The sequence below is a fragment of the Pygocentrus nattereri genome, chromosome 17, assembly GCF_015220715.1.
Source record: "Pygocentrus nattereri isolate fPygNat1 chromosome 17, fPygNat1.pri, whole genome shotgun sequence".
Taxonomy (NCBI): Eukaryota; Metazoa; Chordata; class Actinopteri; order Characiformes; family Serrasalmidae; genus Pygocentrus; species Pygocentrus nattereri.
This window is the reverse complement of record NC_051227.1, coordinates 38015879-38042579: the sequence shown is the minus strand read 5'-3', so window position 1 is coordinate 38042579 and position 26701 is coordinate 38015879. Positions and strand designations below refer to the sequence as shown.

Here is a 26701-nt window from a genome sequence, read left to right as displayed (position 1 = left end):
GCCTGCCTAAAATAGCTGTACCCTGTTAGTAAGCTCTTTGGCAAACATTCAGTGACCACATGTCTCCAACATACGCCCTTGCAGTCTGATTTTACCCGCATTGCGCAGGATACCCTGGTATTTTTCTGGGTAGTATGTCTGAGCTGATTTTTCTTGTTTCTCTTTTGACAGTAACATTCCCAGTGTGGGTAGTGCTGTGGACCAAGACTACAACCAGACATACACTCCTCAGACCCACACTCCCTTCTTGTCGAACAGCGCTCCACCCAGCAACAGCGGTACAGGCATCCTGCCATCTCCTGCCACCCCTCGCTTCTCTGCCCCCACCCCACGGACCCCACGCACACCCCGCACGCCTCGAGGCCCGGCCAGTGTGCAGGGCTCTCTGAAGTATGAGAATTCGGACCTCTACTCACCCGCCTCCACCCCTTCCACCTGCAGGCCTCTGAATTCTGTGGAACCGGCCACTGTGCCCTCAATCCCAGAGGCCCACAGCCTATATGTCACCCTCATCCTCTCAGACTCCGTAATGAACCTGTATAAGGACTGCAACTTTGACAGCTGCTGTATCTGCGTGTGCAACATGAACATCAAGGGTGCCGATGTGGGCGTGTACATCAGTGACCCCAGCCTGGACTCGGAATACTCTAGCATGGATCCCTGTACCTGCGGCTTCAGCGCTGTTGTCAACCGGCGCTACGGCAACGGAGCTGGTCTCTTCCTCGAAGACGAGCTAGACATCGTGGGTAGGGGCTCTGATGCTGGTCGGGACACAGAGAAGCACTTTGAAGCTCTGCGGGCCTCCTCCCTGCACAGAAGAGGCGCTCTGAGAGAATGCCTCTCGGATGAGCTTATCCTGCTGCTGCAGGAGCAATGCACCAACCCCTTCTCCTCCCTAGCCGGGCTGGAGCCCATCAGTTCAGACCTCCGGCTGCCTCTGCGCCTGGAGGAGAGAGACTGTTACTCTGACTGCTACCTAGCCCTGGAGCATGGGCGCCAGTTTATGGACAACATGTCTGGTGGAAAGGTAGACGAGACGCTGGTCAGGAGTTCATCTCTGCATCCATGGGCCAAACGTAATGGTGAGGCTGGTTCTCTGGTAATATGGAAAATAATAATAATTTGGTAGACCTGTGTTTTGGCTACGTTTCCACAAAATGCAGCATGTATCACAATATTTAGTGGTGACACATTAGAAGCCAAACTTTAGGATATACTGTCACATACACACAAATACAGTATAGGCCATGAAATCCAGCGTCCTCAACAAAAGAGAACGGTTGGCAATGAATTATGCTTTGCACTTTGGTTTTGCAAACCTGCTACATATGACGTCAGTCTTTTTGCAGCTTCTCAAACTACATTGATCAGCGCAGGAAAGAAAAAAACAGCATTTTAGTAGAACTGAGCAATATGTCGATGTCTTATTGTGATAAATTACATTGCCGTATGTCACAATACGCTTTTCTGAGCATGTTGTGGATATCGGTATTTTAAAAAACACTTAACTTCTTAGTGTTTGAGTAGCGCTGAAATATTTAAACAACTTGGATTCATAGTTTTTATAGAATTTTTTAAATGTGGTAGTACTTTGTTTCAACTGAATAAGTAAATCAGTTTTTTTGGATTAACGTTTTCAGTGGCCAAAATTTCTGATGCATCACTTATATTTTGTTTTTTGCTATTTGCAACAGCAAACCAGCAGTCCTACATTTAAAAAGGCCTTGAAACTGGGTACAATATATAATAAAACATACATCTGAAAAGAATGAACACCGAAAAAAAGGGACAAGGAAATCTCACGAATGGTTCAAATAAATTAATAAAACATGATAATTGCATAATTGACATTTTATGATGCAAGCAGTTGTTTGTTGTTTACTGTTCTAGATAATAACACTGATGCAGGAAAGCATATTGTGACAGAGTTAATTATAACATCATTCTGCCCACCCAGCTTTGTTTGAATAGCTTATAAACAGCTCTTGGTTTGATTGATCATACTGTTTTCATCGCTGCAGTTTGTTACCTTGTTCTCTTTCAGCTGTGGATTTGAGTTCGCTGTTCTCTCAGGATGTGCTGAGGATGCTGCTGTCTCTGCAGCCTGTGCTGCAGGATGCCATCCAGAAGAAGAGGTCGGTTCGCTCCTGGGGAGTCCAGGGCCCTCTTACCTGGCAACAGTTTCATAAGATGGCTGGCAGGGGAACCTATGGTATGGCATCCTGTCAAAAATTTGTCTAAAATTCTCTCATGCATTTAGGTCCAGGTCATTTAATTGCTCATCTCTCTGTCAGGCACTGATGAATCTCCTGAGCCTTTACCCATCCCTACCTTTCTGGTGGGTTATGAGTACGACTTCATAGTACTGTCACCTTTTGGCCTGCCTTACTGGGAGAAGCTGCTGCTAGATCCTTTTGGCTCCCAGAGGGATATCGGCTATGTGGTGGTGTGTCCTGACAGTGAGACTTTGCTCAGTGGAGCGAAAACCTTCTTCAAGGACTTGACTGCTGTGTATGAGGTAAGCACAGACTGGCTTTTTGTTGTTGTTGTTGTTGTTCCCTGAAACAGTGGTCTATCAAAAATCTGATTTAAGTTAAGAAAAACTGTGGCTGCACTTGAGGGAGCAAGACGGTTCCAACTGTTTAAGTATATTATACCTTTTTATAGATAACTGTCATACAGTGTCAGAGAAACGCCCAAAAATCCTTTTTTCTGATTGCTTTACACAACTCTACACTTTGACACAAGTGCATGGTAGTTTAGGAACGCATTTTGCACAATGTGTAAACATCAGTTATTTTTTAGAAACATTAGCCTTGTAGCTCCAATGCAAAACTAAAGACGCAAACTTTGGGCATGAAACATATTGGCCTATATTATACTATATATATATATATACTATATAAGTTTGTGTGAATTTGATTTTTGTCCAAACCGTTGATTTAACTTGCATGAGCCTAAGGTAAATACATGCAATTCCACACTCTGTAGTAATCAAGGTGTTTTGTGGCCTATTGCAGTCATGTCGGCTTGGTCAGCACAGGCCCATCTGCAAGTCCCACGCCGATGGCATAGTCACAGTGAGCAGTGGTGGCTCAAAGCCTCTGACGGAGCAGCCTCTCAGTGACTGGTTTCTCAAGATGTGTAACAGCAGCAACAGCGACTCCTTCACCAAACTCAAACTCTATGCTCAAGTGTGCCGACATGACTTGGGTAAGATTCCATTGTTTTTTTTTGTTTTTGTTTTTTTGTTATTTTTTTCCCCCACGTTTGTTATAGATGTGGATGAATACGTGGTGTTTTCTTTTTCTCCAGCTCCATACCTGGCAGCCCTGCCCTTAGACAGCTCTCTACTCTCCCAGCGAAACCCTTCCTCCTGCTCATCGTCCTCCTCACAGCCGGCCAACTCCAGCAGCACTCCCACTACCACCAGTACTTCCATGGCCAGTACTACTGTCAGCACACCAACACCCACCACTACCTCCTCTAACTCTCAGGGCATTGGAGGCTTATCTGCCAAACCCGGCCCTCTTCCTTCGTTTGGAGCTCCGAGTCTGCAGGGCACTCAGCAGGCTGGTGCCCAGGGTACAGGCATCATGGGGGACAGTGCAACAACTACCAGCCAGCCTCAGGCCCCTCCTGAGCCTCCTGAGAGGTAGGGTTTTTTTTTTTTTTGTTTTTTTTTTCTCTCTTCTTCTTTACTTTTCATCACGGTACACAGCATCAGTTATGTTTCAAAACGAGACACGCATGAAAACAAGTCCATGGTCTATTGGCTTAAATATCCTGAATACCAAATTTTGCTCACATTTTAAAAGTAAGGCTGTTTTAATGTGTATGTATTGTTAGTTTTAAAGTGTACCTTTCACTCACCAGTCCATACAGCCCAAAGCTACGAAAACAGCACATTTTCATATATTCTCCTATTCAACCTACAGTCCTGCTCATTCAGACTGCAGTTACAGAGTGATTCGTTTACAGAGTGTTTCAGTGCTGGGCTACTGTTTGAATGAGGCAGTGAACAGAGAATATTTGCGTATATCAGTCTTACAAGCACAATAACAAAGTGCCTGTTTAGTTGTAAGGGATGAAGATGAGGTGGAAATTATTATATAAAAATGAATTAAATTTGGTAGATAAACCCTTAATGTTAAGATGACTTTGGGGGTTGGGGGGGTATTGAATAAAGTTGAATATTATTTTAATGAAATATTCTCCACTATGCAAAAGCCAATATGTCCTTTGCATTGAATTTCATGTTTGTATTTAGGAATTCCTTCCATCTCAAACAGTGAATGGTTCTATGTAAGTCTGATTCTTCTCATGTGGCTTTAAGCATTGCCCTTAAGTCACCGTCTCGATGCAAAGATAAGACTGATTATCGTTGCAATGTCAACAGTGTTCTTGTCATTGACTAAGTACAGGCCCTGCTCAGTGCCTGAGTGTATTTGTACCTGACTGTTTCTCTGACATGAATATTGTAATTTTTACAGCACTATGGAGAGGGAGAAGGTGGGAGTGCCGACTGATGGAGACTCTCATGCGGTCACCTACCCGCCTGCCATTGTGGTTTACATAGTGGATCCCTTCAGCTATGAAGAGAAAAACAGAGGCTCTAGCTCCAGTGTGTGGACTCTGGGGCTTCTCCGCTGCTATGCAGAGATGCTGCAGTTTCTTCCTCCCCATATCAGGAATGCTGTGTCTGTACAGGTAAGCGAACTACAGGTGTCGGTCTGATGCTTTTTAATCAGGCTTTATATTTGTATGAGATATTCTAGAACTTTTTTGTGTTCTTGCAGATAATTCCCTGCCAGTACCTGCTACAGCCAGTGTGTAGTGAGGAGCGGCACATGTACAGCCAGCATCTGAAGTCCCTGGCTTTCTCTGTGTACACGCAGTGCAGACGGCCTCTTCCCACCTCCACAAATGTCAAAACACTAACGGGTTTCGGCCCTGGTCTTGCTATGGACACTGCATTACAGAGCTCTGAGGTACACAGGTTTCTCCGCATTTCTCAGAAAATAGTAGCTTTATCTAATTTATTTAGACGTCATTATGATGGCCTTTTGATAGTATTAATCTCTGACATCACTGCAGTTTGATCACAGTTCTTTAAAAAAGGCTTCCTTGCAATGTGAAAGCTCACGTTTCTTGGTTGCAGTGAAATTAAAATGTCATAAAAATTAAACAGGCCTACAGCATGTTTGTTTATATATATTAGTGCCTATAATTTGAAAATGCCTGTTGTCCTTCACATTGTGTGTAAAGTTTATGATGAATGGACCAAAACAAATGACCATAAATGACTTGGATAAAAAAAATCTGTTTCCATTGACTTACATTAAAAGTATTGTAGGTTTTTTTTCCTTCTCCTGTAAAGTTACATTTTGGAGATATGAGGTTTTCTCCTAACAAAAATTCTTCTGAATCTTGGTTTCAGCCAAGAAACTTCATTTCAGTACATTACTACATGATGTGGTGTTGTTTTTGAAATAAAATCAATAGCCGTTCATACGTTAAAAACGTAGCCTGAGAATTGTCCTATTGTCCTAAAACGTGCGAGTATGCTTTCAAATATTAATATAATTCATTATCCGTTAAAAAAATCTAAGTTGATGCATTTGAATCCCTACCTTCAGATTGTTGCATCACTGTACAATTGTTTTTACACTCCTGACCATTGATCTTGCTGTTGTGCAGAGACCTGAATGTCTCCGGCTCTACGCACCGCCGTTCATCTTGGCCCCCGTTAAGGACAAGCAGACAGAACTGGGTGAAACTTTCGGCGAAGCATCGCAGAAGTACAATGTGCTTTTTGTTGCCTACTGCCTGTCGCATGACCAACAGTGGCTGCTGGCCACCTGCACGGACCAGTATGGAGAGCTGTTGGAGACATGTATTATAAGCACAGATGTACCTAACCGGTGAGTGTCTGAAGACCTGGTATGCCCTAGGAGGAGATGGCTGCATTTAGTCTTGTGGATGTGTATGTGACTGAGAGGGCTTTGTTCAATCTCACAGAGCACGTAGGAGAAAGGGGTCAGCCAGACGGCTGGGCCTTCAGAAGCTGTGGGATTGGTGTCTAGGACTGGTGCAGATGACCTCGCTGCCTTGGAGAGTTGTGATTGGCCGTCTTGGCAGGATAGGCCATGGGGAGTTGCAAGGTATAGTTCTCATGCAGTGCGCTTTAGTTCTGCATAATTTTTCCAAACTGTCAGAACTTATTTATGCTCTGTTTCTCTCCAATCAGATTGGAGCATCTTGCTGAGCAGACGGAATCTACAGTCTCTGAGCCGCCGCCTGAAGGAGATGTGCAGAATGTGTGGCATCTCTGCCGCAGACAGCCCCAGCATCCTGAGTGCCTGTCTGGTTGCCATAGAGCCTCAGGCATCTTTTGTCATCATGCCAGGTAGCATTTTGCCTAAAAAATTTAAACTGAATGGAAAGGAAAAGGAAAAGAAAAATACAGAACAGATGTACTTATGTCCAGTCCACGATGGCCCAGAGTCCAGCACAGTTGGGTGATTTTGCTATTTAAGCACATCAAGTAAAGCTGGTAACTAACAAATAATCACCAACCGAACTGTTAAACTCAGACCATCCAGGACCAGAAGTGATGACCTGTTTTAAATTTTCTAAGCATATGTTTTCAGTCTCTGGGCTCCGTCGTTGAGAATAGGATTCAAACCATAAGGTTTTGATTCTCGCTAAAACGTTAGTGTCATGAGCCAGGGGAAGGTGATTTTTCAAAACGTGGCCACGGCAAAAATTTACCTATGAGAAATGAATTGGTATGGACTAGCAAACACGCAAGGAAATCTTGCTTACTAGATTCTGAACGCTTCAAAGAAAAATTTACTTACTTCACTTAAAAATGCAGTGCCATGAATTTACTAGACTTTTTTCAATACAGTAATAAAATCTTGCTTCGAAAGAATCATGGCATGCAGAGAGGTTATGGTTTATGAAACTTTATATCCCTTTGAAAGTTAAATAGGGTTTATGGAAGTACACACAGTCATGCAGATGGCCAAAGAGAAATTAACTGACATAATTCCAATGTTTGTGTCCAGCTTTGCGTATGACAGATATTGGACACTAGGGCTGACAAACAAAAATTTGAAATTGAAATGTTTGACAATTAAAAAGGAATGTATATATATTTTTTCCAACGTGGAAAATGTCTATTCAAATATATAAATGTAGTCTGCTGTTTCAATAATAAGATCCAGCAGCTCAGTCAGTTATTTGTCATTCTGAATGAAGAATCTAGAATAAACAGGTCACATTTTTTGTGCCTTGCTTTTATTTTGGAACTGTTGAAGTCTAGGAAGACGCCAATTAGTTTGAACATGTGTCAAACTACGATGTGAATCCTGATGAGTTTCAAGACTGCAACTTAAATATTCTCAGTGATGCCTCTCTTCTGTTTTCTCTCTCACCCTGTATGTAGACTCTGTGTCCACTGGCTCTGTGTTCGGCCGCAGCACTACTCTGAACATGCAGACGTCTCAGCTCAACACCCCTCAGGACACCTCCTGTACCCACATCCTGGTGTTCCCCACTTCTGCTGTGGTTCAGGTCATCGATATGCCATTCAACCCCATCCACGGTCAGTGTCATGCACAGTGATGCCTCCTTTTAATCAGCTTCAGCATTGCAGGTAAAACGTCTTTTATTGCCTGTTTCCCATCAACTGACTCATTCCTGTCTCCTCAGATGCATCAGATGCTATGGGAGGAATGGATGGGATCCTGGACCTGCTGTATGAGAATGATATGGACCCTGACCTCATGAACATGATACCAAACTCTCCCACCACCTCTCCAGTGCACTCACCTGGCTCACACTACCACCACGGAGGAGACGGCAGCAAAGTACAGTAGTCTACTTAAGAATACGATTGTGTGGTGTCTTCTCTTGAAGAAGAAACTGTCATGATGTTTGACACACAGGACTGCTGAACAATTTGAATATTTACATATTCATTCCTCATAACAGGCTAGCTAATCAGTTTAGCTGATCCCTTTAAGATATGAATAGCCGTAAATGTAGTATGAAATACTGAAAGGACGTGCAGAGTCCTCAGTCTTGAATGAGATTTCTCTCTCAAATTATTTTTTTGATGGAATTGAACTTTCAGTAAACTGGTTAAACTGACCGTGACACATAACTAGACAAAGTTTTGTTTTTATCTCCCCTTATCTGACACAACATTAAAGCACATCTGTCTCTTGGTGTCTTTGGGACGTCCTTTGTAAAAAGGAGTGTATAGATGTGTAAGATGTTAGAAAAACAGGTGCATTTTATTAAAAGAACAAACCATGTCAAAGGATCCAACATTTTATTTAATTATGAAATGTAAATGTTATTGTTTTTAAAGGTAGTATGCGGTATTTAAGTCCTCTGTCAGAAACACTACTGATAATTAGTACCTAGTAAAGTCGTGTAGTGGTTTCCATAGGGAAGGCCAGTAAACATACAAATGCTCTGTATGTTGAAGTGCAACTAAGACTTTGTTTATACCAGGTCACTTTGTGTCTTGAGTATCAGGATTATTTCTGGATAAGATCAAATCAAATTTATTTGTGTAGCGCTTTTTACAACTGATGTTGTCCCAAAGCGGCTTCACAGAATTTCAGTAAAGGCAAAGTTTTAATATGAATGTAAAAGGAGCTGAGGAAGAAACCTTGGGAGGAACCACGGCTCACAAGGGGGCACCCTTCCTCTTCTGGTCAAGCTACTTAAAAAGTTATTATACCACTAATATTAATAGTAGTAGGAATAGCTAGGAGTCCATGAAAACTTCAATGTAGGGTGGGCAGCTAGTCCAAGGCAGGTGGCGGTAGCTGGGGTGTGGGCAGCTGGTCTGAAGCGGCCAGCAGGAGAGCTTGACAGTTAGTCGTTCTTCAGTGTCCAGCCGGACAGGCAAATCCACATAAAAATGCAAGTGTAAAGACGCATTTGAGCCACATTTATATGGTGACTTTATGTTTTATTTATATAGAATGAATGACCCAAAATAACCATTTTACTCATGAGCTTTGCTGTGTCCCTCAGGGCCAGAGCACAGACCGCATGGAGTCTCACGATGAAACTCCCAACATCCTGCAGCAGCCCATGGCTCTGGGATACTTTGTGTCCACAGCCAAAGCAGGCCCACTGCCTGACTGGTTCTGGTCTTCCTGCCCTCAGGCTCAGAACCAGTGTCCCCTGTTTCTAAAGGTGAGCACAGCTTCTTTTCTCTCCTCTTCAGCCCAGTGGAGGTTCAAGGGCATTCATTGTGGTTTTTGGTCTGGATTCATTGAGTGTTTTACTTTAAGTCCTTGCTGTACCTCACTAAGGAACTTTATTTTTAAACTGTTAGATTTTTGTTGCTGATCCATGTTTGGCAAAGTGGTGAACCTCATAAAGTACATGGCTCATAAATTACTCTTTTAATGGATGCTCCTTTTATATCCAAACATGTTTGCATCATCTGTTTCTAGTCTGCCGTTGCCCGTCCCAACTTTTTTGGAACCAGTTTCAGGCATCGGTTTCAGAATGAGCATATGTTAGCAATAAACAATTAAATTGATAACATTTATGAATCTTGTCTTTGTTTTAATTTACATTTTACCTACTAGCCAATGTTTTTGGACATGGGGTTGTAAAAATATGGAATCTACTGAAAACTGATGACATTGATATTTTTGGGTGTTATATCTTGATCTATTAGTGTAGTTTATTAACTCGGGTTGTAACAATACAATGTGAGTTATGCCATCTAATTGCATTGCTTGAACACCACCGATCAGCACCAATCTAAAGCTCACTTCAGCGCTCCTCCTGCCTCACCGTCTAGTGTTAAGTTGTGCAAATGATTAGCGTAGTTTTTTAATAATATTCCTCCATCTTTTCTCTCTGCCATAGGGCCAGTTCATTGAGAAGGTGTCTTTTTTGTTGAGTAGATGTGAGTCATAGCTGAGATTATTCTCACCCTCATACATGCCAGTTCAATTTGGTCCACAAAACGTGGGCAGGATTTTTCCAAAGAAAGCGGTGGGGTGGAGTGGGTGCTTCTGATAGGTTAGCTTTTCAAATTCCATGTTCCAGAATGAGCTTCGGCACCTGTAGGCATATTTTGATGTGTGATATTTTGTCTCTCTTTCAGGCCTCTCTGCACCTGCATGTCTCTTCTGTGCAGTCAGATGAGCTGCTACACAGTAAACACTCCCATCCTTTGGACTCCAACCACACCTCAGATGTGCTCAGGTACTATAAGACTTGCGCTTATTCACTTTTGGTTTATTGGCACCATTTATCATCTTTTTAGATGCCTGAACATGCTCACTGTATATTACTATGCTGCCATTACCTGTCGTCTATCAGCTTTTATGTCATTTCCAGCAAAGCAATAAAACACGATTTGGCTTTGTGAAGACTGTACTGGGCGTTTCTTGTGCCCAACTTAGTCAGTAAGGGACAGTTTTATGGATACAGGTCACATTGCGGAGTTCATTTTCAAAAGTGCAGGCCTACATTTACAAGCACATAAAAACACTAAGCTAAGTGATTGTGATCACCCAACAACAAGGCCAGTACTTGGGCGGTTTCAGTCCAGAAATGAATCTCCTATTCAGCTGTTTTAACAAATGGTGTGGTTTGATATGTTGTTGATCTCATTTGTTCATTATGCAGGTTTGTACTGGAGCAGTACAATGCCCTCTCCTGGCTGACCTGTGACCCTGCCACACAGGACCGCCGCTCCTGTCTGCCCGTGCACTTCGTGGTGCTCAATCAGATGTACAACTTCATCATGAACATGCTGTAAGAGTGCCGGGTGGCAGCAAATTACTGCACGCACTGTGCTGCACTGCCGCTGCAAGCCAGAGCGCTGCATCTGGCTATAGCACACACCACCAACCAGTCTAGACACTCTCGGTAATGCTGGGATGCCCTGCCATTGCCAAGTGTCCATCTCAAACAACTGGAGCAAAAGGGACTAGTCCAAAAAAAAACTCTCTTTATTAATTGACCTACATTTTGGTCTGGGGTAAGATCTTGTCCACATGAAATGCCTGCATATATATCTTATTTATTGTACGTTTTTAACTGTGTCATTTCTTAATCTTTTATATATTATAAATACCTGAAGGTATAAGTTGCCTTCCTGCTGAAATGAAAAATGGTTTATCATGCATCTAATTGTCTTAATTGCAAGACAAGGACTGACACAAGTGAATTTACTATAGCTTGCTTTTAGAGAAATATTTTCTCCAAGTGGAAAGACATTTTTATTGCGAATGATGAAGTATGCTGAAGCTGTTCTTACCTTTGTGTGGTGGGGACGTGTGGATACAGCAATTTAATGTGTTCAAATAAGAGGACAAGAAGTATATTGTTGGATTATATATTTTATATCAGATTTAGAGAATTGTGTATGTATATATCTATAAATGTGTACATACAATCTTGTGCCGCTATGGATGGTGCAGCCAATGTTTTAGGAATAAAGTACGTCAACCTGACCTTATTGTAGTCTTTGTTTTTGTTGACAGTTTTTTGAGGTCTGGTTTACTAGCAAAGAGGGTAAGTTACCAGAGTTCCTCTGATCATCTCATGTCTCTGAATGGCAGAATGAGCAAGTCATAATAATAAAAAGGTTTTCCATAATCATGACATGGTATCTCAGACATAGCATCTCACAATTATGACTTGCTGCTTCATAACAATTCAGAACGATTCTGTCTCGTAATTATGACTTAATATCTCATAATTAGGACAGCATCTTATAATAATAGTCACTTATGATTTGGTATCTCATCATTATGGTTTGCTATGCCATAATTATGACTTACTTTCTTATAAATGAATTCTCACAATTTGTGAGTGTTCTCATTATGAGATTGTAAGTAATTCTGAGAGATTAAGTCATAAATGAGAATTTTCTAATTATTATGAAGTTATTATACGTTATGAGATGCTACGTTAGGACTCAAGATGCCGAGTCCTAACTATGGAAAACTTGCTGACGAGCTGATTTTAAGAGAAGTTTTATTTGCAGTTGTTAAGCCGGCTGCCGAGTCATCTCATTTAACCGAGCAGCCTGTTTTGTAGGCATGTTTATTACCCCAAATGGTCAATGAGAGGTCTGTGTAATATGTTTAAACTTGCTTTGATGAAGTTACTACGAAATACGAGGGCCTTAACCTGCCACATGCATGACTGAGAAGCCTTAAGGAATGCACACAGCATAGCAGCGCTGGTGCTACTCGAATGCTTGGTTCAATAATCCGTCTTCTGGTAACGTGCTCTTCCACATATGTATGGATATACGCATCAACTCTTTATCTTTGGTTTGAGAAATGTGTAATAGTTCACTTTTTCCACCGATCTCTTTGGACATTGGCAACATTTTCAGACTTTTAAACATGCAACAGCATATTGAAAAGTTTTTCAGTGGTATCCTGAGTATAGTTGCAGTTGCTAGGCTATGAAGGACCAACTGGGTAAACCAATTTTCTACAGTAGTTAATAGTTACAATAGCAAAAATTGTCTGGCCCACTTGTGGGCCACATCCTTGGGTTAATTCTGGCCCCAGTATACAGCTTATATATAGCAGGTCTATCCCACACAGGACTAATGGAACTAATGGATACGGCCCAAATCTGGCTAAACTGCCTAGCATTTGTCGCAATTGGTCCACAGGCTGAATATTGACCTTTCCCTGGATTTATATTTGTCTATTTTTAGTCTATTCTTCCCCGACAGACTGCGCGACATCAGTTTATTTTCAGGGAATTTTGATTTTGAGACGATCAGGTTGTCGACGGGGTTAACGAGGAGGTTCTCGACCAGAAACCAACCCCCCCCCCCCCCCCCCCCCCCACCACCACCCCATCCCCCAACACGCACACACAAATATTGGCAAAAGCTCATGTTGCGTGTCATGCCCATGTCATTTTTTCAATTCGCCCTTAAACTGATGAAAGCTAGACACCTGTTCTGTGAGCATGAAAGATTCTGTAGCTTCCCCAGACCCCGGAGCTCTCTGGGAGTAAGCATTTACAGCCTATTGCAGGACCTGTCATCATATCTTTCCAAGAGTAATGACGTTTGGAAGTGATCACCCCGCACTTTCTTGTTCAAAGCCCTGTGAAATGATACGCCGGCGGTTAGAGGCCTACTTTAACGTGATCACTGGTATGCACTAACTCATTCTCTGATGGAGATGTGTTAAGAGCTGCAGCGGGAGCATAACTGAAGAAATGTGACCGTGTCCAGAGCTCTGTTATTGCTCTCCATTATGATTCCTGAGTCACTGAATCTCTTCTTGTCATCACTTCTGTTGCTGATATGCTGCTTATGGCCCTTTGAGTGTTATCATCAGCACAGCCCTGCCAGGCCTGGCTCTCTCTCTGCATGACTCGCAGATCACCTTGAGAAAGAACCATTATAGTACAGGAATAATAATAATAATGATAATCTCCCTCTCAGGTTCTGACATCACAAACTCCAAAAGAGCACCTTGCCCATTAAGGAAAGGGGAGTGTGGCCAGTCATGAAAATAAACGAATGCGTATATATATATATATATATATATATATATATATATATATATATATATCTAAACTCTCCCCTTTCCTCATGTAGCATTTTTTTATAATGGTGCTGCAGAGTTTGTGCTAATGTAAGCACAAATCTCTTTATGTCCTCCTGCAGTTGTGTGCTGGCTGCGTTATGGAGCTCAGTGGTCTGTCTGTTTGCTCGATTCGAACAGCAGATGGCGCTCTTGGGCTTTGTGCTTAAAGTACTGCAGTCGACTCCTTTTACCGTCTGCTGCCATAGAGCTGCTCGATTACAGACGCTCTGGAGTCGACTCCGATTCTGATTCCCAGTGATGGGAATCGAATGTTTTTCAATTCTCGATTCCAAAAATCAAGAAGTGCAGAAGGAGATTCAGCAAAATAAATGGTGTATTAATTTAGCTTAAAATGTGCCATTTTGATTCTTAGGAACGTGATTCGGATGTTTGGAGAGCAATCTCTAGCTAAACTAACTTTCCTGTCATCTCCTTCAAGTGGGATGATGTTTCAGCCCTGGCAACGTGTATGAAGCCCACACTCAACAAAATCCAGCACCTAATTATTATTTATTTTTGTTATTAGGTGAATTGCTGCGTGTTCTAATTTGTATTTTTTCATACATATATATGTAAAAATGCCAGTCTCCAGAATCCGAAGCTTTTGAGTCGACTCCCGATACCTAAATGCCTGGAATCGGAGAATCGACTCTTTTTTGGGGTCCTGTACTGTTCCGTTTTCTGTCACCGTTTGCACCCCCCATTGGCAGCCCACCAATAAAATGTGAAGCCAAGTCCATATTTATATCGTCAGTTTGTGCCGAGCTGTTATTCGTCGTCCAGGCGCCTGTGGACGGTGTCCGAGTGTCTTATATCTGAGTTTGTAATGCTCAGAAGGCATTAGCTGCGCAGCGCAGCGTTTTCAGACATCACCGGCGCTGACAGCTGAGCCGAGCCCGGAGAGCGGAGCCTATCGACCGCGTGTCACTCAAACGTCCAGCCGGACGAAACTGGTCAGGCCTTTAATAGCTGGTTCGCAGCCTTGGCTCTGACCCAGGGGGATATTACCTTTGGCTTCTCGCCGTGCCGAGGCCTCGGAGATCCGAGCGATAGAGAAGAAGGAGTAATCTGACTCCTGTAATTGCCTGTCTGGCCTGACATTTCTGGTTGAGGGGGAGAGAATGGGGAGAAAAGGGGCCTCACAGGACCGCAGGGATAACAAAGTCATCATTATCTGCGCAAAAAGGGGGCATATAAAGGCTCATAACGTAGCGGGAGTCGGAAAAAAGGGAGAAAGAGGGGGGAAATGTGGCGGTAATGGCTTCCAGCACATAGACGGAGCATCTGGCTGCCTGAGCTGAGTTCATCTGCGTGTTTTCTTTCTGAGGCGGTTATGACTGCTGTGAATGCGTCCGATTGGGGGGACCGCTGCTAAGCTAATGTATATGGCGCTCTCAGTGTCTACATTCAGAGGGGAAAAGGAGTCTCTGCCCTTCGAAAATACTCATAACCTTTTGAGGAAGAAGAAGAAAAAAAAGAGTTTTTTCTCTTTAGCCCATTGACTTAACATCTGGGCTGGCATTCATGTAAGAATAGCGACCTCTGAATGGCCGTCTCTCTCTCCCTCTCTCTCTAACTCTCTCTCTCTCTCTCTCTCTCTCTCTTTATATCTCTGTTTCTCTTTCTGTATCTTGTATCAATCTCTCTGTCTCTATCTCTCTCTCTCTCTCTCTCTCCTCTCTCTTTCTCCCTCTCTCTATCTCCCTGTCTCTCCCCCTCCCTCACTTTCTGTCTCTCTCTCTCTCTCTCTCTCTCTCTCTCTCTCTCTCTCTCTCTCTGTCTCTCTCTGTCTCTCTCTCTGTCTCTCCCCTCCCTCTCTCTGTCTCTCTCTCTCTCTCTCTCTCTCTCTCCTCTCTCTTTCTCCCTCTCTCTATCTCCCTGTCTCTCCCCCTCCCTCTCTTTCTCTCTCTGTCTCTCTCTCTCTGTCTCTCTCTTTCTGTGTGTCTCTCTCTCTCTGTCTCTCCCCCCTCCCTCTCTTTCTCTCTCTCTCCCCCTCCATCTCTGTCTCTCTCCCTATCTCTCCCCCTCCCTCACTTTCTCTCTCTCTGTCTCTCCCCTCCCTCTCTCTCTCTCTCTCTCTCTCTCTCTCTCTCTCTCTCTCTCTCTCTCTCTCTCTCTCTCTCTCCCTGTCTCTCCCCCTCCCTGTCTTTCTCTCTCTCTATCTCTCTCCCTGTCTCTCCCCCTCCCTCTCTTTCTCTCTCTGTCTCTCTCTCTCTGTCTCTCTCTTTCTGTGTGTGTCTCTCTCTGTCTCTCCCCCCTCCCTCTCTTTCTCTCTCTCTCCCCCTCCATCACTATCTCTCTCTCTCTCTCTCCCTGTCTCTCCCCCTCCCTCTCTCTCTCTCTCTCTCTCTCTCTCTCTCTCTCTCTCTCCCTGTCTCTCCCCCTCCCTCTCTCTCTCTCTCTCTCTCTCTCTCTCTCCCTGTCTCTCCCCCTCCCTCTCTTTCTCTCTCTGTCTCTCTCTTTCTGTGTGTGTCTCTTCCTGTCTCTCCCCCTCACTCTCTTTCTCTCTCTGTCTCTCTATCTCTCTCTCTCTCTATCTCTATCTCTCTCCCTGTCTCTCCCTCTCTTTCTCTCTCTGTCTCTCTCTCTCTGTCTCTCTCTTTCTGTGTGTCTCTCTCTCTCTGTCTCTCCCCCTCCCTCTCTCTCTCTCTCTCTCTCTCTCTTTCTGTGTGTCTCTCTCTCTCTGTCTCTCCCCCTCCCTCTCTTTCTCTCTCTGTCTCTCTCTCTCTGTCTCTCTCTTTCTGTGTGTGTCTCTCTCTGTCTCTCCCCCCTCCCTCTCTTTCTCTCTCTCTCCCCCTCCATCACTATCTCTCTCTCTCTCTCTCTCCCTGTCTCTCCCCCTCCCTCTCTCTCTCTCTCTCTCTCTCTCCCTGTCTCTCCCCCTCCCTCTCTTTCTCTCTCTGTCTCTCTCTCTCTGTCTCTCTCTTTCTGTGTGTGTCTCTCCCTGTCTCTCCCCCTCCCTCTCTTTCTCTCTCTGTCTCTCTCTCTCTCTCTCTCTCTCTCTCTCTCTATATCTCTCTCCCTGTCTCTCCCCCTCCCTCTCATTCTCTCTCTGTCTCTCTCTCTCTCTGTCTCTCTCTTTCTGTGTGTCTCTCTCTCTCTGTCTCTCCCCCTCCCTCTCTCTCTCTCTCTCTCTCTCTCTCTCTCTCTCTCTCTCTCTCTCTCTCTCTCTCTTTCTCTCATGTTACAAGCCCCATGCGACCTGGCGTTTAAGTGTCTCAGGAAATTGCTCTGACTCCCCACATCAGTCAGGCATAATGGCGGCATCGTATTGCCGGCGGGAAAATGAATGGCGATAAAAAGGGGAGATGATAGCTGTGGAGGGCGGAGAGGGAAGCAGGGGGCTTTATGGAGGCCGGCTCTGCTCCCTGCTCTCCGCTCTCCTCCTCCTCCGCGGCTGCTGCGGCCTGGCGGGCTGCTCTCAGGCTAATGGCTGGCGGGCTGAGTCGTGGGGGAATGTAATTAATCGCCTACAAATTTCCTTCGCGGATGGGCACGGAGGGAGACATGAACTAGGCAGGGCCGCTTAGGAGGGGATTAGCAACGTTTTTAATCACGCTTACTTTCAAAGGTCTGTCCTGGAAGTTTGTCTTGGCTCAGAAAAAAAGAAAGTTGGTTCACTCCTCCGCCCCAGGGCCCGTAGACGAGCCAGCTGAAAAACACAGCACGAGTTCTATACTGGTCCAAGCTGGTTTATGCTTGTTTATGCTGGTCTGGTGCAGGTTTACCTGGTCACCCAGCATAGTCTTGATGGGTGATCAGAATATCAGTATTCACAACACAACATGTGCTGGTTTTGCTGGTGACTGCTGGTCCATGCTGATGTTTCTAGCAGGGTTTACTACTCAGACTGAAGAAAGTGGCCCTATAACTGGTTTGGCTCGAGCCTAAACATAAAAACGGTTCTTCAAGGGTTCTTTAGTAAAGGGCTTTAGAACCACGACAACACAAAGAACCATGTGAATGCACAAATCGTTCTCTCTCTAGAAACAATAAAATAACCTTCAAATGTTTCTGTTATTCACCAAAAAGGGTTCTGCTATTAATACAGGTCACATTTCTTGATACTATATAGACAAACAAAGAAGATTAAATTTGTACACACACACACACACACACACACACACACACACATATATATATATATACACACAAAATAAAGCAAAATAAGAGTCTAAGTTATATATAGTATAAAATGATGTTCTTTTGTTGGGTTGAGGTGGTGAAGTTAGCTTAATTTTCTGGCCAATCAAATGTGCTCAAGGGAAGTTAAGGCTTCCATTGGACATAGAATTACTCTGAAGACAGAAGGTCCTGTTCTGATCCGCAGGGAACGATGAGACTATTTTGAGTGCTCCAAGCTGTTCCTCCAAAACAAACCTTTCTCAATTTTTCAGACTTTTTAAAACATTTTTAATGTGTGTCTCTGAAGTAAGATGCAACACCACCCGTAGACTTCCATGGTTCTGTAGAGGGAGGCAGCTACTCTGCTTTCAGGAGCTTTAATACGCCACTAATGCATCAACACAATATTCTCCAGCAGTTGTGCTATTATTTCCATTTTATGCTAAGAGCTGATAAAGAGAGGAACACATGTAGTGTTACAGTTCACCTGGGACTATTTTACTGCTCCATGCTTGTGGGCTTTGATACATATCAATACCACATCCTTCCTCACAGGCACATTAATAGAGGTAACTGATGCTGGCACATCCAGAATACTAGCTATAAAGATATCATAATTCACGCAATAACTCAAGGACATTTTTATGCCTTGCAGTTGTACAAGACCAATTTGAACCTGGAACTGGATGCAATTATGTGCCCCATAGAAGAGAGTCAAGCCCATTTTCAGTGTATCTTACTGCTGGAGCCTTCACAAAAACACCCAAGTCATTTAAGAAAAAGCGAAGAAATGAGGGGTAAAAGGTTCCGAGGAAAAAACTGACTATTCCTTTAAGAATGTCAGAGCTGCAGTGTCTCTGTGGCGTAAATCTGTGTGTGTCAGGAAGTCATTAGCATCATGTTAGATGGGGCAGGAAAGTAATCATCTTTGCTTCATACCATTATAATGTAGCTGTCTGTCAAATAGATTAACAATTCAGGTAGAGGCAAGTGTTTTCTATGGGATGGATAGCACATTGCTGGCAAAAGTATATTGACTGCAAAGCTGTCAGCACTTGCAGCGAAATGCGCTTGGATGCCTTGAAAACAAAATCAAATGAACTCTTTTCTTTGTACATTGGGGCGGCACAATATAACTTTTGTTAATCCTTATCGCAGCGTTGGCCTTTGCAGTACTGATATCACAGGAAGCTGCAATATGCAAATGAGCCCTCTAATAAATATCACATTTTTATTTCCATAGGAGCGTTCTGATGAATCACTGCGTTTATGTGATCTAACGAACATAATAAAGTGAAAAAAGCGCAGGCCGATCTTTAATCATGTCACATCGGGGTTTTTAAGGTACTGTGCCAAAGGCCGCCCTTCGTTTATTCGATTTCTAGTCACAATGGCCATTAATGACAAGTTATTCACTTCTTAGCATCAGGGGAAAAATAGAAATGACATCTTTGACACAAAATTACACAGAAACTTCAACAACTAACCAATTTAATATTAATTCAGTATTTAGTGTGTTCGGTGTGCTTGACGTTTTTCAGGGTTTTTTTTTTCCACACCTGCAAAGTTCAGTCTTAGAAGTTGCTTGCTTTTTAGCTTCTCACAATCCATCTATTTTCTCTTCTATTTTCTCTTCTACTTCTCGTCTATTTTCTAGATTCTTGACAGCTACTCGTCCTTTTAGACTCATAGAGTTGAGTTGTCTTTTCACAGAGGATGAACAGACAGAAACTCCTGTGGACTTTTTTAGATCTGCTGCAACAGTGGAGCTTGATTTTTTCATCTCTCTCAAAGACGACGGCTTTAAGATCTGTTTATCTGATGGCAACAGTTTTGGTGGTCTCTCAGGCAAGATGTGGAGCGCAGGGAATCCTGGAGAATCCAGGACCCCCTAATTAACCTCTTGCACCACCTGAATGTATCAAACTCAAAATTCTGGAGGGTTCCTGAAAAATGATGACATTATGCTGTCTGTTAGTGAAAAGAATGCAAATTTAGGAGAAAGTCATTGTGTAGCTGCTTCATTCAGGACACGCAAGCTTCTGTCTTTAATATTCTTAACTAGATTGTAATGCAGCACTTATCTGCCTCAGGGTGGCACTGCGGCAAAATGGTCCACCCACATGGTCTTTCGTGGCCTAGCAACTGTAACTACGCCCGGGATACTTTCACAAGTCACCTCAATTTATTTGTAAATCTGAAAACTTGCACAATTTCCCAAGAGACTGGTGGAAATGAGTGAATTATTGCTCATTTCACAAAACGAAGACAAAAGAGATGCGTAAGGTCTCAATTAATGTGCGAAAGGAAACCTTTACTAAATTAGAAAAGAGCACTTCCAGAAGAACAATTGTTAAACCAACCACTTTGTTGCCTTTCAAGCTAGCATCAGTGCTGCTATGGCAAATGAATTATTAGCCAGCCAAATGTGAACCCTCCCAAATACCTTGAGGTTATTTCATACCCTGCTTTCAGGTCTTGCAGTCATGTTAGGAGCCTCGTTATCTCTGTAACGTTTAATCATATTTTGAACTGCAAGTATGGAAGTCCTGTTTTAGTACTTATTCTCCTTTGCATTCGCCCTTCGGTGTGCAAGTGGATTATTTTATATCTTATTTCTTGAGAAACATCTGAAAAATGAACAATAGTTCTAATGGTCTTTTTCCAGCAGGGATGGCTTTGTTTTCTTAATGGCAGTTGGCTTAATAGTTACGATTAGGGAGTTGCGATTAAGTTTCTGGTAGGACACTTTTAGCATCTGGAATCATAGCCATAAAACACCTGTTAAACCATTAGAATCCTTAACACTGATATCAAGCCATCAGGATAGCGAGCTACACCATGAGTGACTATTGGACACCACCAGGTACCAACAGAATGTTTAAATGCTTTCGATGATATTTTTCAGCATATACTTAATGTCTGTTTTTGGCTGGAAAACTAGATGAACGGATGGTGGTCTCTGACTTTCTTCACAGTGCTTCCACAGTATATTCCAAGGCACTTTGCAGTTGCAGCATCTAGCAGTATAATCACAATATTGGATTTTCCCCAGATTATGTAACCCTATTGCAGATTTGAAGTCGTAAGTGATGTCTGCAATGCTGCAACATCTGAGTCTACTGGAATGAGGCCATGGTGAAATGGGTAGTTCAAAAAGGATCAGAAACTCATTATCTGGGCCTGAATAGGGAACAGCAGTGATAATGTTGACAGAGGCTTTGTGCTGAAAGATCATGTTTTATTAGCCATTTCCCAAAGGAGGAAAAGAAAATCAACCTTCCGGTAAATTGGAACGATTACAGTCAGAGTAACGATTTTTATCAGCAGTGCAGTTACCCGATATCCTTTCGCATCAGCAGAACCTCTGAAAAAATGTCTCGCGTATTCACTTGCGGTTAAGTACACAATGCTTAATTGGTTTATCAATAGGTCATGTTTGCAGTACATACTGTAAAGCATAATCTGCGTCACGGAGAGGGCAGCTCGTGTGTGCATCCGCAGTTGTACGCGGACCATATGCTGGCTGTTTGCTGACCCGAGAGCGGCGGGTGGGGAGAAGAATCCATTAACCCAGCTTGACCTGAGTTCATCTTAGCAGATTAGGGTGGTCAGAAAGAGTGGAATCAGCTTCTCCTGGAGAACATCTGATCACAAAGCCTCATCCAATTACAGACTTATGTCCCAGCAAATGAGATCTATGAGTAAATGGACACCAATAGACGAGGAGCTGTCAGCCAAGGTGTTCCACACAGTCAAAACAGGAACCGGTGGACGAGGGCCGGGCCTTTGGAATTTCAAATGAACAATTATAAATAATGAATAGCTCATTAAAAATGAATAACGTGTGTCTTTTTGTTTTTCAGGTTGTCAAGGGAATGTGGACTGTTGCAGAAGTCCGAAGAAGCTACACAGACAGGCATAGATGATCAATACCGTGCGTATGAACTGTAATTATGATTACTATTGATTTGCCTCGAGCTCATCACACAGGTTATCATTTACAGGAGCATCTTTTTTGATGCTGATTTTTATCCCCTAATGGGCTCGTCTGGTTTGAATGGTCACTCAGGCAGTAAATGGATGGATATGCCATATTTAATGAGCACCATCTGGGCTTCAATTGAGAGGGAAAGAAGTGTTGACCCCAGATCTGGTTCCCTATTGTCCATACTAATGATTTGGTGACTAGGACCTGGAAGGCAAAATTGATTCAGAAATAGCTAATCTGTCCTGAGCTTTTTTATAGGCGTCTAGTCTTTTCAAGGGACTGGGAGTGATGTGGTAGATCATGGATATTCTCAAATTGGATTCTTCCACTACATATTTTGCTGTTGCTCCTCAGCATACTTGTGGGCAATATGGCAAAAAAATATTATATCACAACACATCAAATCTCTTTCACTTTTCCCAGGAGTCCCACGTTTAAAATATATTATCTGTAGCTATTAAGGCAATGAAATGTATTCAATGTTTCACATACTGAACCAAATCCAGTTAAACAGAACCAATTCAGCTCTCTTTGTAATGAAACATGCAGTTCATTAGTGTTCTTTACATTCTGACTATATCCACGATGTGCTCAGTATAGCATAACATGACATAATCTATTGCCCACAGTGTGCTGAGTGTATTATATAACTGACCAACCCATGATCCTGACCATAACTGTGTTCATTTGTAGTAACTGTTGCAAGGTTGGACAGGTTTTACAGAACTTCAGCAAAAGTCCCATTTAACCTAGAGAGAAACTGAATTGTTTTGAGAGTTGCTACTTAATGAGTTTCCAGTTTTAAAGGCTACACTGTGTAACTGTAGATAACCAAAACTCGGCAGAAAACAATGAAAAAATTGCCATAACAGAGTAGAAGGCTTGCGCGAGTCACTTTTATTGAAGTCCAGGGCACGTTCAGTCTTAAAACAGTTCGCGTTTTGTCTTTGAGGGACATTTTTGGTTGTTTGATGGGCGTGTCATAGGTGTTACCCAATCAGCAGAGATGTGTATATAAACAAAGCTTTATTAAAAAGGCATTGCACACATCCATCCATCCATTTTCTAAGCCGCTTCTCCATCAGGGTTGTGGGGGGGTGCTGGAGCCTATCCCAGCAGTCTTCAGGCAGAAGGCAGGATACACCCTGGACAGGTCGCCAGTCCAACGCAGGGCAGACAGACAGACAGACAGTCACTCACTCACACCTAGGGGCAATGTAACATGTCCATTTGGCCTGACTGCATGTCTTTGGACGGAAACCGGAGAACCCGGAGGAAACCCACGTTGACACGGGGAGAACATGCAAACTCCACACAGAGAGGACCCCGGTCACCCGGCTAGGGAATCGAACCCAGGCCCTACTTACTGTGAGGCGACAGCGCTACCCACCATGCCACCGTGCTGCCCCATTGCACACAATAGATTCTAATAAAGTCCTATACAAATGGCCTCTTCAGCTTGGTGTATGCAACAATAAAGACGGTAAAATATGGATTGTGAAGTATTAAACGCTTATTTAAACCCATTTCATAAGGCCCTGAAAATTCTTTGAAAACGATGCCAAGAATGGCCTTTCTAGCTGCTGTAGTTGCACCACAACAGTGTATAACTCACCACTGTTTAAAGCAGCGCTTTTCTGTTTTGTCGAGGCTGAAAGTAGGCCCTCGTTAAGACCTTTTCACAGTAGCCATAAAATGTATTTTCCCCCTGTTTTGTAGGCCAATCTGTTCAACTAAGATTTTTTTCTTATGTGGGGAATATTGGTGGAATGTATTTTGATTGAAACATATGAAACCAGAAGCACACTAGATTTCCGTCTGGCAAGTAAGCCAACTTCTATAAAAGCTTTGCTATTTTATTGCCTTTTTTAACCGCCTACGTCCAACACTTGAGGATTTGTGTTTGATCACCCAGTGGTTGGCAATATTCCTAGCTCCTCCCATGGCTTTGGCTTTGTTTGCTTGGTACCCCAACTTCAGCACAGGTTCCTGGAAGGTTCTTGGTAGTGGAAATGCCATCATGGATTCATAACCGTGTGCACTCCGTAGAGAAAAAACACCAGAAATGTAGGTGTTTTGAAGAAGGCCGAGTGGTGTGCTACAGTTTCTTAGGTTGAAAGGTTCGTCGCTGTTCTGTAACGCTTGTCCAACCCGGTAACATTTGCCACAAAAGAAGACCCTTGTGGGCGCACCGTGGACAGCACAGGGGTTGATACGTAACAGAATTCTTGTTTTAAATACATAATTGCTACTACAGACAGACAGTAATGGGATTACAGGTGCTATTGAGAATTAAGTACTTGTGGGATTACAGGAAAAGACTGCAACACACCTCCCCTTCTCACAAGACACAAGAGGTAAACAAACGCTGGTGATGAGCATGAGTTGGGAGGAAGCATTTCACGTTTACTGACAGACGTACAGCCAGTGGTTAATTTCACACTTCAGCGTATCACATTTCAGCAGAACGCAGTTGGACCAGAATTTGTGTTTGTCGACTCAGAACACATCACGGATGCTTAATCCTTCCGATTACCGATTACAGTTTTAATTGGGTAATCCTTAATCTGCGAGATTAGATTCTGGAAGTAATCCTCGCAAACCCTGTAATCACATGTGACATTGAGATGTTTGGAACCGGGAGAACAATCACCTTCTGGTTTTGTATGGAAAAAAAAAAAGATTTGCTGCTGACAACCAGCTGGCTTGCTGCTTGTCTGTAATCTGACTGAATGCATTAGCAGCCTGTGCCTTCGCTCGTGTGGGCCTAATTTGTCCTCTCTCATCTCCGTGCAGCTCGAGCATCTGTGTTATCGCAGCCACTTTCCAGCCCCCCCGCCTGCTTCCTCCCACCACGTTCCTTCAAGCTCAGCTGACGGCCTAACCAGAGCAAACCTCCCTGATCTCCTTTGATGTGGGCTCCTTGGAGAGACGTGAAATGAAAAAAGGCGCTCGCTCGAAACCGCCCCGGTAAGACCTAATCAGCTGCCGTGGCGACTTCCATTTAGTGCACGGCATCTAAAAAAAATCATCTGTCACCGAGCTGGTGCGCCGCTCGTGTCAGACTCCATATTCTCCCATCCAACGCTTAATTTCTCACGCGGCGCGGAATTGATCTCCGTGCTGAAGCCAGCCTGACAGGTTTGTTATCGGCCGGCCTGCTCAGCGAGCCCTGGGGAGACGAGGCGCGGCCATTAGCCGCCGGGAATCGGAGTGCGTAAATGTCAAGTAAGCTGTCATCGCTGGAGATCATCGCTATCAGGGAACGCCAAAAGACTGTGTTAGAGACCGACATGTTCAGCCTGGTAAACACCGTGGCGAATCTCACCTGTCACAAGCCATTTGCACAATTCCGTCTCGGGGTGTTACTAAAAGCGTGAGAAGAGGGAGATAATGGCGTGTTATGGGCCATCCTTCAGGCCTTCGGTGGGTGTGTGTGTGTGCGTGTGCACTTGCAGTGCTCTACTCAGCAAAACTACGTGACCTCACACGTAAAATGAAACAAAACAAACCAAAAAACGGCCTTAAAATGTTTACATTTAAAGAAGGTTTTGCAAAACAGAAGCGAGGCAGGACACAGCAGCCAAACATGCAATTTTGGGGGGGTTGGGGGGCTCACTTAATCAAGTGCACCAGATTTGACACTAGGATGGTGTTGCAGAGATGTCGAGGGCTATTTTTAGAATGATCATTTCAGAAAGAGTTCGCCAAGGTGACATAAGCTCACACTAACACTAGTAGCATTGATGTCTCCGCAGAATGAGTGTCCATTTCTTATCTGCCCTTAAGTTACAACTATTACTAGCGGCCAGTGTAGCTAATTAGAAAAATGAGGCGCTTTAGAGTGGAATAAAATGACCAAGAAGGCAATAACATTGTGCACCGTGGTTATTGAGATGGCTCCAGTCTCTCAGGGACTAGAAAATGAACTACTAGAAACACAGGCTTCTTTGGTTCTTCTGGCCAGTGCGTGTTTCAAACGTGCAGCTTAACCAGTGGTGGACAGTAACTAAGTAAATGTGATTCGTTACTGTACTTAAGTAGTGTTTTTCAGTATCTGTACTTTTGGGCGACTTTCTCCTTTCACTCCACTACATTTCAGAGTCTAATATCCGACTTTTTCCTCCTACATTTTGAGAAATCTGTCGTTCCTTTTGGTTTCTGTGTGTATAAAAACGTAACATGTGAAAACAAAAGAAGCGCAAAGCCAGAGCACCAATCAGGGCCCAGCGGTCACTTTGTTTAGAGCTGGTTTTGACCTGTTGGTCATACCGACCCAGTGCAGCACGCGGTTCAACGTCAGCGCAGCAGCGTAAAACTTTGGGAGAGTCTGTTCAACATAAATGATGAACTAACCTAACTTTGTGTAAATAGAGCTCAATATAGAAATATGTCCACATATGCAGTCGAGACTGACGCGGCTTTTTTCTGAATTTCTACAAACACCATTTCATTTTATAGTAAATGAGTTTGGGCTGGTTTATGTTTATGAACAGACGCCTACAGATCAACATAGTAAAGGAGCTCATCTGTGATCCTGAGTTTAAAGCCAGTTTTTATTCAACTTAAACTTGGAACTAAGTTGTAAATAAATCTGAAACTGAAACTTTGCTTGTGTGTAAAAAGTGATTTCAGAGCCACTCGGTTCTCCCTGATGGAAACTGTTTACCTTCAGTGTTTTGTGCTTCTGATCATTTTAATAGACGTCAGCGTCACTAATTAATGACGTTCTATTAAAAGACTGGTTTACCAAGAGAGACGCTGGAGGACTTTCACCTGAAATGAGTTCATGAAGCCAGTCTGGTTATAAAAATGATAACAGGACATCAGAGCCAGAATTACTCTTTTAGTACTTTTACTTTATACTTAAGTACATTTGAAGGTAAATACTTTAGTACTTTTACTCAAGTGGAGGTCTAGAGTAAGGACTTCTACTTTCACTGGAGTGATATTTGACCTT

At 43.3% G+C, this 26701-nt stretch overlaps 1 protein-coding gene and 1 long non-coding RNA gene across 2 annotated transcripts in view; both read left to right on the top strand.

Annotated features, from left to right (window-relative positions):
- Nucleotides 1-11510, top strand: part of med13b (mediator complex subunit 13b) — a 36239-nt gene extending 24729 nt beyond the window's left edge. Inside the window, exons 16-30 of the mRNA XM_017711025.2 lie at nt 172-1082; nt 2045-2212; nt 2295-2518; nt 3021-3213; nt 3316-3655; nt 4494-4710; nt 4800-4991; nt 5701-5924; nt 6022-6164; nt 6251-6409; nt 7454-7612; nt 7720-7877; nt 9061-9225; nt 10154-10254; nt 10681-11510. Of these exons, the coding sequence (XP_017566514.1) occupies nt 172-1082; nt 2045-2212; nt 2295-2518; nt 3021-3213; nt 3316-3655; nt 4494-4710; nt 4800-4991; nt 5701-5924; nt 6022-6164; nt 6251-6409; nt 7454-7612; nt 7720-7877; nt 9061-9225; nt 10154-10254; nt 10681-10813 (3487 nt within the window). The 3' untranslated portion in view covers nt 10814-11510. The remainder of the gene's footprint in view (nt 1-171; nt 1083-2044; nt 2213-2294; nt 2519-3020; nt 3214-3315; nt 3656-4493; nt 4711-4799; nt 4992-5700; nt 5925-6021; nt 6165-6250; nt 6410-7453; nt 7613-7719; nt 7878-9060; nt 9226-10153; nt 10255-10680) is intronic.
- Nucleotides 11511-21611: 10101 nt separating this feature from the next.
- On the top strand, nt 21612-24753 carry LOC119265738. The gene is made up of 2 exons (XR_005131694.1): nt 21612-21687; nt 24538-24753. It is a non-coding gene; the product is annotated as an uncharacterized LOC119265738 (long non-coding RNA).
- The last annotated feature ends 1948 nt before the right edge of the window (nt 24754-26701 follow it).